Source organism: Oncorhynchus clarkii, chromosome 4 (assembly GCF_045791955.1).
Source record: "Oncorhynchus clarkii lewisi isolate Uvic-CL-2024 chromosome 4, UVic_Ocla_1.0, whole genome shotgun sequence".
NCBI classification, from domain to species: Eukaryota; Metazoa; Chordata; class Actinopteri; order Salmoniformes; family Salmonidae; genus Oncorhynchus; species Oncorhynchus clarkii.
Window position 1 is genome coordinate 13,770,238 of NC_092150.1, and position 12,507 is coordinate 13,782,744.

At 44.5% G+C, this 12,507-nt stretch overlaps 1 protein-coding gene across 1 annotated transcript in view; it reads right to left on the bottom strand.

Annotated features, from left to right (window-relative positions):
- LOC139406458 (receptor-type tyrosine-protein phosphatase zeta-like) overlaps window positions 1–12,507 on the bottom strand; it is a 99,624-nt gene that overhangs the window by 12,899 nt on the left and 74,218 nt on the right. The window contains exons 10-21 of the mRNA XM_071149065.1: window positions 12,032–12,158; window positions 10,150–10,190; window positions 7,963–9,976; window positions 6,730–6,868; window positions 3,341–3,432; window positions 2,572–2,657; window positions 1,419–1,439; window positions 1,170–1,266; window positions 1,001–1,083; window positions 689–823; window positions 407–541; window positions 20–183 (exon numbers count right to left, since the gene is read on the bottom strand). Coding sequence (XP_071005166.1) covers window positions 20–183; window positions 407–541; window positions 689–823; window positions 1,001–1,083; window positions 1,170–1,266; window positions 1,419–1,439; window positions 2,572–2,657; window positions 3,341–3,432; window positions 6,730–6,868; window positions 7,963–9,976; window positions 10,150–10,190; window positions 12,032–12,158 — 3,134 coding nt within the window. The remainder of the gene's footprint in view (window positions 1–19; window positions 184–406; window positions 542–688; window positions 824–1,000; window positions 1,084–1,169; window positions 1,267–1,418; window positions 1,440–2,571; window positions 2,658–3,340; window positions 3,433–6,729; window positions 6,869–7,962; window positions 9,977–10,149; window positions 10,191–12,031; window positions 12,159–12,507) is intronic.

The following is a 12,507-nucleotide window of genomic DNA, read 5'->3' on the forward strand; positions in this document are numbered from 1 at the left end:
TATATCTATGGCCTCCTACCTGCAGTGCACTACGATAGGCCCCATGTCATCTGTCCTGGCTTTGGAGGACTTCTGGACGAAGGTGAGCACGGGCAGAGTGTACTCGGGTACGCCCATGTCCGGCCACTGAGTGTAGTGGTACTGGGTCACGGTCCGCTCGTTAATCCGCCCCTTCAGAGAAACCTGGGGGTTGGTGGGAGGAAACAGGAAGTGGTAAGCAGGATGGGACACAAAATGGTTGTCAATGTGACACTTGGGATTCGTAGTTCCATAATAAATGTAGTAATGAGGCAGCGCTTCAACTAACTTGGAGGGGAGGTGCAACCGAGGTAGATGATACAGTGAGGAAGTAGAGGTTAAACTATTAATGAGAGGTAAATGTGATGTAAATAGTGTGACCTCTGACCTTTTTGACCTTGGTGTTCCTGAGGGTGAAGGTTCTCTGGGTGTAGTGGGCCAGAACCTTACTTCTCTTCACCGTCACCAGGAAACCACCATACTCTTCCTGGCTATCCAGGGGCCAGTACTGGTCACACTTCCTCTGACATACATGACCAAATACTTTAGAATAATTTCATGAATAAACATTAATAAACTATTTGTGAACTATTACTAAATATGTTCAAGCATTACAACACTTCAGCATTTACAGCATGTATAAGCAGTTATAATGGCCCTGGTTTCTCACCCGTCCCTTCTCTACCAAGTTGGTAATCATGATGATGACGCCCACGTTCTGTTCCCACACCATCCTCCAGAAGTCCTCGGTGCTGGACTTGAGAGGGCCCTGGGCTGCGATGTAGGCCCTGGACTTGTTGAAACCCTGTGGAGGGTAGGGAAAGAGGGAGGGAGGGAAAGTGTGAACAACAGATTAGCTACTGATACATCAACAAGACATTTGCCCTCATATCAAATCAAATTGTATTTGTCACTTGTGAAATGCTTACTTAAAGGTCCTTTTCTACTATTGTGCACAGACAAATGCAAGAGAATTGCTTACGTCAACGTAGTTTGCGTTAATGTAATCTCCACTCTTCCCATCTTTGTCAGCCTGGGTTGAGAGTCTTACTCGGCTGTGGTCATCTAGGAGTAGAGGAGGAAAGATAAGCTGGGTGCATTCAAGAATGTATGTGTGTGTACATGTGTTTGAAGGTGCATGTTTGACTAACAGGCCAGGATATTAACGTATCGGTTCTTGTTCTTGTTGTCTGGATGGTTGGAGCCGTCTGTGGTGATACCCAGGTCCACCGGGCACGCCTGCACCTCCTAAAAGAAAACACATGACCTTACATCCTTTTGCTACGCAGTCAAACTAAAATGTGTCATCATGCACAACAAAAACGTCAACATGGGCAGCTGGAAATGTGGCGAACATCTACACGTGACTACTTCAGAAGAAAAAGGGAGACGTAGCTTACCTCATAACACTCTTTCAATATCTAACGGGGAGGGGGAATGCAAAAAGCACAGCAATGAAATTTCATGACACATGGTTAGCAAAAAAACGTGCAAATAAATAACAAGAAAACAGTTTATGGGCAAATCTCAACTTCAAGACACTGTTTATGCGATCAACAGGATTCAGTCCATGTACCATGTTAATGTCCTTAGCTTTGACTTACAAACCTATGTTTGTGTTATTGACAACATTTACACGTGTATGCATTTATACAGTACTGATAAAATGCCAAGCTAGGATTTACATGGTAAGCAATGGTAAATATGTAGTTTAACATGAGCAATCACTGCACAGTGTATTTGATTGATCCCTTATGTTACCAGGTAAGTTGACTGAGAACACAATCTAATTTACAGCAACGACCTGGGGAATAGTTACAGTGGGAGGAGGGGGATGAATGAGCCTATTGGAAGCTGGGGATGATTAGGTTGTATGAGGGCCAGATTGGGAATTTAGCCAGGACAACTGGGTTAACACCCCTACTCATATATATGTGCCATGGGTTCTTTAGTGACCACAGAGAGTCAGGACACCAGTTTAACGTCCCATCTGAAAGACAGCACCCTACACTGGGCAATGTCCCCAATCACTGCCCTGGGGCATTAGGATATTATTTTTTTCATCAGATTAAAAAGTGCCTCCTACTGGCCAGTCAATACCACTTCCAGCAGTATCTGGTTTCCCATCCAGGGACCGACCTGGACCAACTCTGCTTAGCTTCAGAGGCAAGCCAGCAGTGGGATGCAGGGTGGTATGCTGCTGGTGTATAATGTGATATATTTGTAAGTCTCAGTGGTAAGGACAATAGACATGACTCCTCAGATGAATCTGGGCCCGAGACATACAATATCATGTAGCATGAGACAGAGAGAGAGTGTGAGTTTGAATGGCCATCACAGTGCAAAGCCTCCCACAAGTCTTCTGCATGCTTACCTTAAAATAATAACAGCCGCTGTGTAACATCGCAAATGACACATAAGAGTTTCACAAGAAGGCTACATACAGAAAAGCTAAATTAAAACATGCTGCCAATTAATACTAATAATACTAATACAAATTTCTGTCATAAACCATATCCTGTGAGGGAACTGAAGAAGAATTTGACAGCACACCTCAAACTCTCTGGAGAATGCATTGGTGTGGTGGAGCTCCGTCACATGCTTGACAAACTGCTTCACTGGAAGGGCTTCTTGTTTATCTAAAGGCAGAGAGAAAGGGTTTTATTGATATCATCCACAAAAGTATTTTATCAGAACAAAAGTTTGAAACTTCCTACTCTGGCAGAAGCAGATGTTGAGTAAGTGAGTGTTAATGAAAGAGCTAAGCTTGGTGAAGATGGTGGACAGATGGAAAGAACACCTGTCCATATGTCTCTGTGCTTGTTAACACTTATCTTATGCCAACTCTACTGAATTCTAGTTGATCCCATGGAAAAGGTGTGCGTGTGTGTCTGTGTGTGTGTGTGTGAAAGTGTGTACGACCTAGATTCAATCAGATCAAGCGTTAACCGGCGATAGCCAACACCCACATAGCTGATGTTTTCGTGGTGTCGGAGGTGTAGCTGCATTGGAGCTGACAAATAGGTGAGCAGCTGCTCTTGATCACCCGTCCCACTCATGTTAGAAGTTCAGAAGGAGAAAGTGTATGCTATATAGAAGTAATTATGCTCAAATTAAACATAATTCAACTAAATAATAAGGGTTTCTATCATCCTAATGGAGGTGTAGATTCCATTTCACATTCCAGTGTTCCAACTTGACAATGGCAATGCCAGGAGTTCTAACTCAGTTCCTCCTCCGACACCGCCAAAACAACTGCTATGCGGATGTCGGATAAAGCGGATCTGATTAAATAGAGCCCTTTGTCTCATAGAATGGTTACCTGTATCTGTACGCATGGATGTGGGTGAAACAGATATGACTCTGGGGGATGTGTTGTCCTCTATGTAGAAATGGGCAATCTGGAAACACTTCCTGTGAAAACAAATGTACGATGATACAAGTTAATCAACAACACTCTTGTATAACTGCAGGTGTTGCCAGTTTCTTCTGTCTTTGTGACATATTGCCAATGCTATTATACTTTTGGTACAAAAGATGTTGCTTTTTCCATCTAATTTAACACAAATGAGGGATTTGTATGCATTGTTCTCATTTTGTGAAAAATGTGTTAAATTCTGTGTGACAAAAACAAGAATAATATTGGAGTAATGCTTATGTAAATGTAATACAACAACTGTAGATATATTTTTAAGACATAAAAAAATACAGCAGGCCTAAAAATGCTGCTGTTGTTGTTGTTTTTGAAGATAAAAAGCCAACCACCAATGTTGGAGAACATGGTAATCTGTCCTCAACACAGGAAAAAAGATGTTCCTTCTAATCCGGAACAGGTTTTTAACAGGATCACCACTGCATGTCTTTCTGATGAACCTGCGCCCGGCTAACCAAAAATGGACATCACCACACAGATTACTCTGGACATAAAAAAAACAGCAGAGAGATGTCCCCGGTAGATTACATGTGTGCGTTTCTAAAAGACATCTCCACTTTGCTAACCCCAAATGCCCAGCTGTGGGGTGGCCAAATGAGCACTGTGTCACCGGAGGACGAGCAAGGACGCGACACAGAGGGGATTACAGCATTTCAGCCTCACGCCACTCATTTTACAAGACGCTGACACGAAAGCCTTCATGTCGGACATAATGAGGCGCAGGCGCTTTCCCCTCTCCTACCCCACCCGAGCCCCCGTTCTTCCTACCTACCCCACCAGATGCCCTGTTCCCCCTCCAACCCCACCCGAGGCCCTGCCTGTTCCCCCTCCTACCCCATCCGAGGCCCTGTTCCCCCTCCTACCCCACCCGAGGCCCTGCCTGTTCCCCCTCCTACCCAACCCGAGGCGCTGCCTGTTCCCCCTCCTACCCCACCCGAGGCCTGCCTGTTCCCCCTCCTACCCCACCCGAGGCCCTGTTCCCTAACCACTGTATGACCCCGAGCCCCAAGCTCAACGCTCTACACTCTGAGTGAGGCACATCTCTTAGCTTTAATCCCTCATCGGCACCAAGATTATTACAGATTTAAAATGAAATACAATAACAGGGCAGAAAACATGAACAATATGTCATGTCTCCAGCCCAGTGGATGAGAAATGTACAGTCTTATGCGGCTTAAGTGTTCACATTTCTGACAAAGTGTCCTTGATCGGATTGCCGAAGTTGGTTATTTAACCGGTCAGTTTGCCACCACAGTGAAGAGTAGTATTTTTCTATGATCTCACAGTATGGGCATAATGTGTTGGGCAACTCTGAATGATGGCACCTATGTGTAAGTGAATCTACCCAGACACATCAAAGCTAAATGTGAAAACCCAGACCTCAAACCGAAGCCATGTTGAAGATATTGGATGTGTCATGGGGAAGTGTGTGAGAGTGAGAAAGAAATTGGGCCCATGTCAGAGGAGATTAGGTCTCACAGTGAGACAGACAAATATGTGGTTCTTAAGGTCAACCTCGCTCCCCCTCTGCCACCCCCCGCCTCGCTCCACCCGTGCCCCCTGATGTCTGGGGCGGCAGTGCCCCGTGTCTGGGGACAAAACAGACCCACTCCTCTGAGACAGATGAATAACAATATGACAGGTATCAGCCCTGCGGCAGTTCCACACAGCTGTCCCATAGGGAGGCAGAAGGCTTAATGGTGTCAGTATGTGTGTGGAGCCTATCAATGCAGAAAGAAAGCTGTTGTTCATGTAGCTTAGCTGTCAGGTTAAACAGATGATGGATGGGTTCAGGGGGAATCGATGGGAAAGGATTTCTCAACATCATCACCATAATACTAATCATCATTATGGATCTAATAACAATCATCATTATGGATCTATAACAATCATCATTATGGTTCTAATAACAATCATCATTATGGATCTATAACAATCATCATTATGGATCTAATAACAATCATCATTATGGATCTAATAACAATCATCATTATGGATCTATAACAATCATCATTATGGATCTAATAACAATCATCATTATGGATCTAATAACAATCATCATTATGGATCTAATACCAATCATCATTATGGATCTTATAACAATCATCATTATGGATCTATAACAATCATCATTATGGATCTAATAACAATCATCATTATGGATCTAATAACAATCATCATTATGGATCTAATAACAATCATCATTATGGATCTAATACCAATCATCATTATGGATCTTATAACAATCATCATTATGGATCTATAACAATCATCATTATGGATCTAATAACAATCATCATTATGGATCTAATAACAATCATCATTATGGATCTATAACAATCATCATTATGGATCTATAACAATCATCATTATGGTTCTAATAACAATCATCATTATGGATCTAATAACAATCATCATTATGGATCTATAACAATCATCATTATGGATCTAATAACAATCATCATTATGGATCTAATAACAATCATCATTATGGATCTAATACCAATCATCATTATGGATCTTATAACAATCATCATTATGGATCTATAACAATCATCATTATGGATCTAATAACAATCATCATTATGGATCTAATAACAATCATCATTATGGATCTATAACAATCATCATTATGGATCTATAACAATCATCATTATGGATCTTATAACAATCATCATTATGGATCTTATAACAATCATCATTATGGATCTTATAACAATCATCATTATGGATCTAATAACAATCATCATTATGGATCTTATAACAATCATCATTATGGTTCTAATAACAATCATCATTATGGATCTTATAACAATCATCATTATGGATCTTATAACAATCATCATTATGGATCTAATAACAATCATCATTATGGATCTTATAACAATCATCATTATGGATCTTATAATAATCATCATTATGGATCTTATAACAATCATCATTATGGATCTTATAACAATCATCATTATGGATCTTATAACAATCATCATTATGGATCTAATAACAATCATCATTATGGATCTTATAATAATCATCATTATGGATCTTATAACAATCATCATTATGGATCTTATAACAATCATCATTATGGATCTATAACAATCATCATTATGGATCTTATAATAATCATCATTATGGATCTTATAACAATCATCATATGGATATTATCTTCCTCCTCTACCTTCTTCACCTCCTTCCCTTCTTCCTCCATATCCATCTCCTCATCCTCCAAACTCCACCTTCTTCCTCCATATCCACGGCCTGCTCCTCCCTCTTACCTCCAGTAGATGAGGATTCCCACCAGGACGATGAGTCCCAGGAAGGTGAGGGTGGAGATCACTGCCAGAGGGACCATGGCCCTCCTCTCTCTCTCCCTGGCCAGACCCACCCTGGACTCATGGCTGATGTTACTGGCCTCTGTAAGTGGTGGAAAGAGGGAAGAACAGACGAGACACACAACACAACTCAGAAAACGTGTCATTCACTCATTCAACTACAACACATTGACTGGCAAACACGTCAACAGTAAATCAATCCACATACTCATCCAATTTACCTTCCAGTTCTAACACAGAGCTCCTCCTTGAACTACCGAACCTTGTTCATTTACATTTTAAACGCTACAGTAGACCTTCGCTTTAACATCTTCCTACCCATTCAGCTAACAAATCTAAACCTATTGCTACTTCTCTAACCCATATACAATTGCGACAATGATACATACGGATGAAAGTGAACACGAATGCTTTCACAAAGTTAAAGAGCACTACAGGCTAGTTCATGACAATGGCTCAATGCTTGATGCACACAATGGCTTAAATCTATGGGACTCTTAATGAGCGGAGACCAAAAAAGCCTATTGGCAAAACTGTGCTTCTATTGCAAAGGCTTGAATGCAGATGGACTTTCTATGAATTTGTTTTCTTGTCTACGGTCTGGATGTGGACAGATATGTTGGATATTATAAAGGATTTTCAAGGTTACACATCACAAAAGATTTGCGAGGGGCCCTGAGACTGTCTCAATGATTTGTCAATTACATTGACTGTATAAAGGGACATTAGACCATAAGTGGTCTGCTAAGGCAAAAAACATTTGGGTGCGATTTGGGATTAGGAAGAGATCTGCTGCCCTCTGCTGGAGATGAAGTGCTATAACCAATGGAGTTCTTCACATGATGTTACAATACACAATTGAGACAAAGGCATGTGCATGTTAATGTTAACAAATATAACACAAAACACGTAACAAAGAACACTGAAGTGATGATGACTTTGGACTTGATCATGAAAATGTTATAGAAAGCAGAAAGGCCATGACGGTGAATACACACACAGGATTTTAGTTGTCACAGAAAGGTGGTGTGTTAGGTGATGTGTCTCCTAAATCCCAGAGTATTTCCTGTTCCGTTGGCATCATGGGAGCTGTAGTTTTCCCCAATCCGACAGGCGCAGCACTGTGCCTTGCCTTGATGTACGGGGAGATGTTGCCCCTGGTGGATGGTTCTTTACCTGCAACTGGCTCCTCCTCCTCAGAGTCTCTCTCTGTGCGCTCGGTGATAGTGAAGTCTGATGACGTCTCGTTGTCGTACAGGCTCTCGCCCTGCCCCGAGCCACTCTCCACCTCCCCCCCTAGCGACCAGGGCGCCGCCACGGTCACCCCAGATACTGTTGCCGTGCTGCCCGCTGTATCGTTGGTGACGGCACTGCCGTTCTCGCTCTCAAAGTAGAACGATGAGGAGAGTTCTTCTGTGTCGATGTTGGGAGTGGCGGCGGCTTCAGAGGTGAGTGAGGGGGTGAAGGTGGGGTTGTAAGGGAGCGCGCCCTCCCCCGAGGCTGAACTCTGAACCCTGTCCCACTCCTCATCTAGCTCCTTCTGGGCTTCTCCAAACAGGGTCGAGCCAGAGGCACTACTGTCTACCGTCTGCAGTTCAGGGGGGAGGGTGGGAGTGAGGGGGGAGGCCGAGTAGGAAGAGGAGGGGGCCGAGGTTCGGAGGGCCGAGACCCAGTAGTCCTTGGAGCCGGACGGTGTGGCTGTAACAGAAACGAGCAGGTCACTATGGAAACCTGAGAGAGGAGGATGAGGAGGAACAGGGGGAGAGGAGAAGGAAGAGAAGAGAGGCTGACCTCCAGATGGGTTGGGGGAGCCTCCCAGAGATGAATGGAGGAGATGGTCTAAATCGCTACCGGAGGAATAGAGCGCTAGGCTAGCCGTCCCCCAGTCAGACGTGGGCAGGGGGAGGTGAGGAGAGGCATGCAACCAGGAGGACGAGAAGCCATCCAGAAAGCAGGTACACAACGACTCCACGCCATCGCTAGCTACCGTGAATCCAACATCACCACCACCACCGACGACGACACCCACCAGACAAGACTCTACTACACGGCCTGTAGTGTAACTAGAGTCCCCCAGCCCACCAGATACGGAGCCAGTAAGGCCAGGGGTGGCCCCGAACAGAGAGAAGTCACTAGAGAGGAGAAGAGAAGGCTGCAGGGAGAGAGAGGTTGCAGGGAGAGGTCTGAAGGCTAGCTCAGTGGGGGAGTCAGGTAAGGTTTGAAGGGGGTGAGTCTCACTAAACATTGGTGGGTCACCTGAGGCCACAGACGAAGAACCAGACAACATATCACCATCACCACTATCATCATCACCAAAACCATGAGAGACGACTGTCTCCCAACCATACAGGGGGTGTGAGGGGTGAAGGAGGAGAGACAGGGTGGGGGAGGTCGTGAGGTACGAGTCACCACTAGACAACAGTGCTGTAGCTGCATGCAGGGAGTCCAGAGCAGGAGGGGTCACAGACGACAGGGGTCTAGACGGGGGAGGGGCATGCAGGCAGGCGGTGGGGTCGTTGTTAGGGGTGGAGTTGGGGTTGCCAGGGGTCGACGTGTCACACACAGGGAGGGTGGAGGGGAGTGGCTCACCGTTGAACACTGGCTGCGTGGTCTGCAAGAGTGCCCCGGCGAAGGAGGAGGCAGTGGATGAAAACAAGGGCATGCTGGGACTTGTAGGCCATGGTGGTTCTCCCTGAGAGAGGGAGGAGGCGGAAGTGGCCACGGTCCGGCTTTCCGGGAGCGGGGTGGCCATGGAAACACTGCTGCCTTTTCCGCTTGGGACGGTCACAGGATACGCCACCCCTCTGCCCTTCTCGGTCTTGGTTAATGAAGTGTTGATGACATCAGTGCGTGATTGCGGAGTGGTCACTGTAGTGATATACTTCTGGGTTCTTCCCCTGCCTCTGCTGCCTGCTGAGACGGCACCCTCTGCTGGTGCTCTGGTTATACTACGATACCTCTCACTCTGCTCTGTGGAAGTCTGTGCTCGGTTGGGTTGAGTGGTCCTGGATGGAGTGCCTGGTGTGGGGGTTCTCCTCTGGACAAATGGGGTGGTGGTTCTGATAGCAGGTAAGGGGAGGCTGGGTGGGCCAGTGGTTGAAGTGGGCCTGGTTCTCGTAGTGCTTTGGGTTGTCCAGTCCATGTCATTGTCCAGTTCTTCACCTGGTTTAGCCCAGGGTCCATAGTCCTCCTGGTGGGGAAATACATTCAGAGTGCATGGGAAAATACTGAAGTCTTGTCATGAGACACTGCTCCTCGTACTATATCCTACGTTTAAATGAATGCTTTTCTTGCAGAACGCTACTGACAGTTATATCACATTGCATTATGAAATAAGCTACATTTATGCAATATTATACTTACTTCCCCTTCAAATTCAGTAGAATCTGGATAAGGTGTTGCCTCTGAAAAGAATCACAGTTGATAGCGTTAGAGACCGAGTCGTGGGATTTCGTACTTAATAATGTACCTTCCCTACGAGCAAAGGACGTTGAAAATACATTACTGTACAGATGTAGGATCTTAATTTGAGCAGGATGATCAATTAAGATCGTACATCTGTAAACATGTTCATACGAATATCAAAGACAGTGTGGCAATCGAAGAAAACAGCCTAGACATTGTTATGTGTGATTTGTTTTTCTTCAATTTAGTTACAACTTTGACAATTACTAACAACGGCATTATAATCTAAGATATTGGTCCCATTGACAAACCCAACGACGTTGTAACAGACAAGCGCTTTACTTGAAACGTACATCAAAATGTGACAGAGAAAATATCTATAAAGTATCTGCCAAAAACACACATACAAACATTGTGAGCCAATACGTGAAAAGCATTCTGATGAAAAACTGAAGAGGCTTGATATCCACTAAGGTCACATCTTTCAATGGGTCCACAGTATATGAAGCGAAAACTCATGCGATATAATATTCATGTATACTAGAAATCTTTGAGACTATGTTGCTGTCGGTGTAGATACCAGGTGAGGGGGAGAGAGAGAAACAGTGAGATAATAACAACATCAGGGAGATGTTTGGTTATATTGGGCAGAACTTCCGGGTCAGCACAAACTGAGTATTAACACACACACACACACACACACACACACACACACACACACACACACACACACACACACACACACACACACACACACACACACACACACACACACACACACACACACACACACACACACACACACACACACACACACACACACACACACACACTCTTACCTGGATTGGGCTAAATTACATATGGAGGCCTCAGGCCTGATCAGAATGGGTTTGGGAAGCAGGAGGTGGGTTTATAAAGAGTTAAGTGGAAAGGGAAGGAATGAATGAATGAATGAGTGCACAACCAGACCTCACAAAGGAGTTGTTTTGTCACCACAACTGTCACAGTGCATTCATTCATTCACACAATTGTATCAAGTCATTTGGATGAGTGTGTACAATTCATGCACATTGAAATATGATGCAGAGGATTTTTAGCAACAATAATTTAGTTTATTATCAACTTCAGCAGATACAGAGTTCCCATCATTTCATACAAATGACAAATGCTGCCCATAAGCAAACATTCTCTCACTGTGACCGGAGGAAATGGTGCCATTTCAAAATGTTTTGTCGTTTGTGTGACATAGGACACATGGAATAACCTTTGACCTCAACCAAACAGATTGAGAGGGGTATTCCTCGCCTTAGAAATATAGAAAAGTACATTTTAAGTAAGTACATAGACAGAAGAGGACATGAAAAATAAACAGCTTTCACCCAGAGCCAGAACACACTAGAAACAGCAGTAGAACATAGAGGAACTGGTGTATGTTAAAAGGAACAGGACTGGACAGAAAGAAGACCGAGAGTGGATGTCATACAGGGTTCATGATGTGCTGGGAAACAGAAGTGTCTCTGGAAACCTGTTACAGTTTGGTAGGTGTGACATATGTAAAAGGTGTGGACACCAATCAGAATTTCAGAAACCACGACAGAACTATATCTTTACTTCCTCTGAATTCCTCAACACAATCCATTAATGCCTAGTTAATAAGTCTATCTGAGAAGCCTTCACAGCATATTAATTGCAAACCGACTGAATACCATTAAAGAGACACAATAAAGGGAACTGGTTTGCAAATGGTCAACCATCTAGGTTTGGTCTCTACTCTTCATGTAATCAGAATGCTACGTACGGTCTGTGTAGAGGTATTTGCGGTCGTGGTCGTCAGTCTTACCGGGGTCTTCGAAGGGCATGTCGACGGACAGCTGCTCGCTCACGTGACCGTACAGACCGTTGGTGCACACGGCCACCACCTGCACCACATAGCTAGTATTGGCTATCAGGTCCTGCAGCATGGCCCCCTGGGGAACAACAGGGAGAGGTGAGTACAGGGGATTTAGGGTCATGGTGGTGGAGAAGGTGGTGGTGTTGGTGGAGGAGGAGGAGGTGGTGAAGGTGGTGGTGGTGAAGGTAGAGGAGATGGTGGTGGTGGTGGAGAAGGTGGTGGTGGTGGAGAAGGTGGTGGTGGTGGAGAAGGTGGTGGAGGTGAAGGTGGTGGTGGAAGAAGTGAAGATGGTGGTGGAGGAGGAGGTGAAGGTGGTGGAGGAGAAGGAGGTGAAGGTGGTGGTGGAGGTGGTTATAGCATCTGCTCTTGCATTCAATCACACTATGGTTCTTTAGTTTCTTCATTTGTTTCTTCATTAATTTATT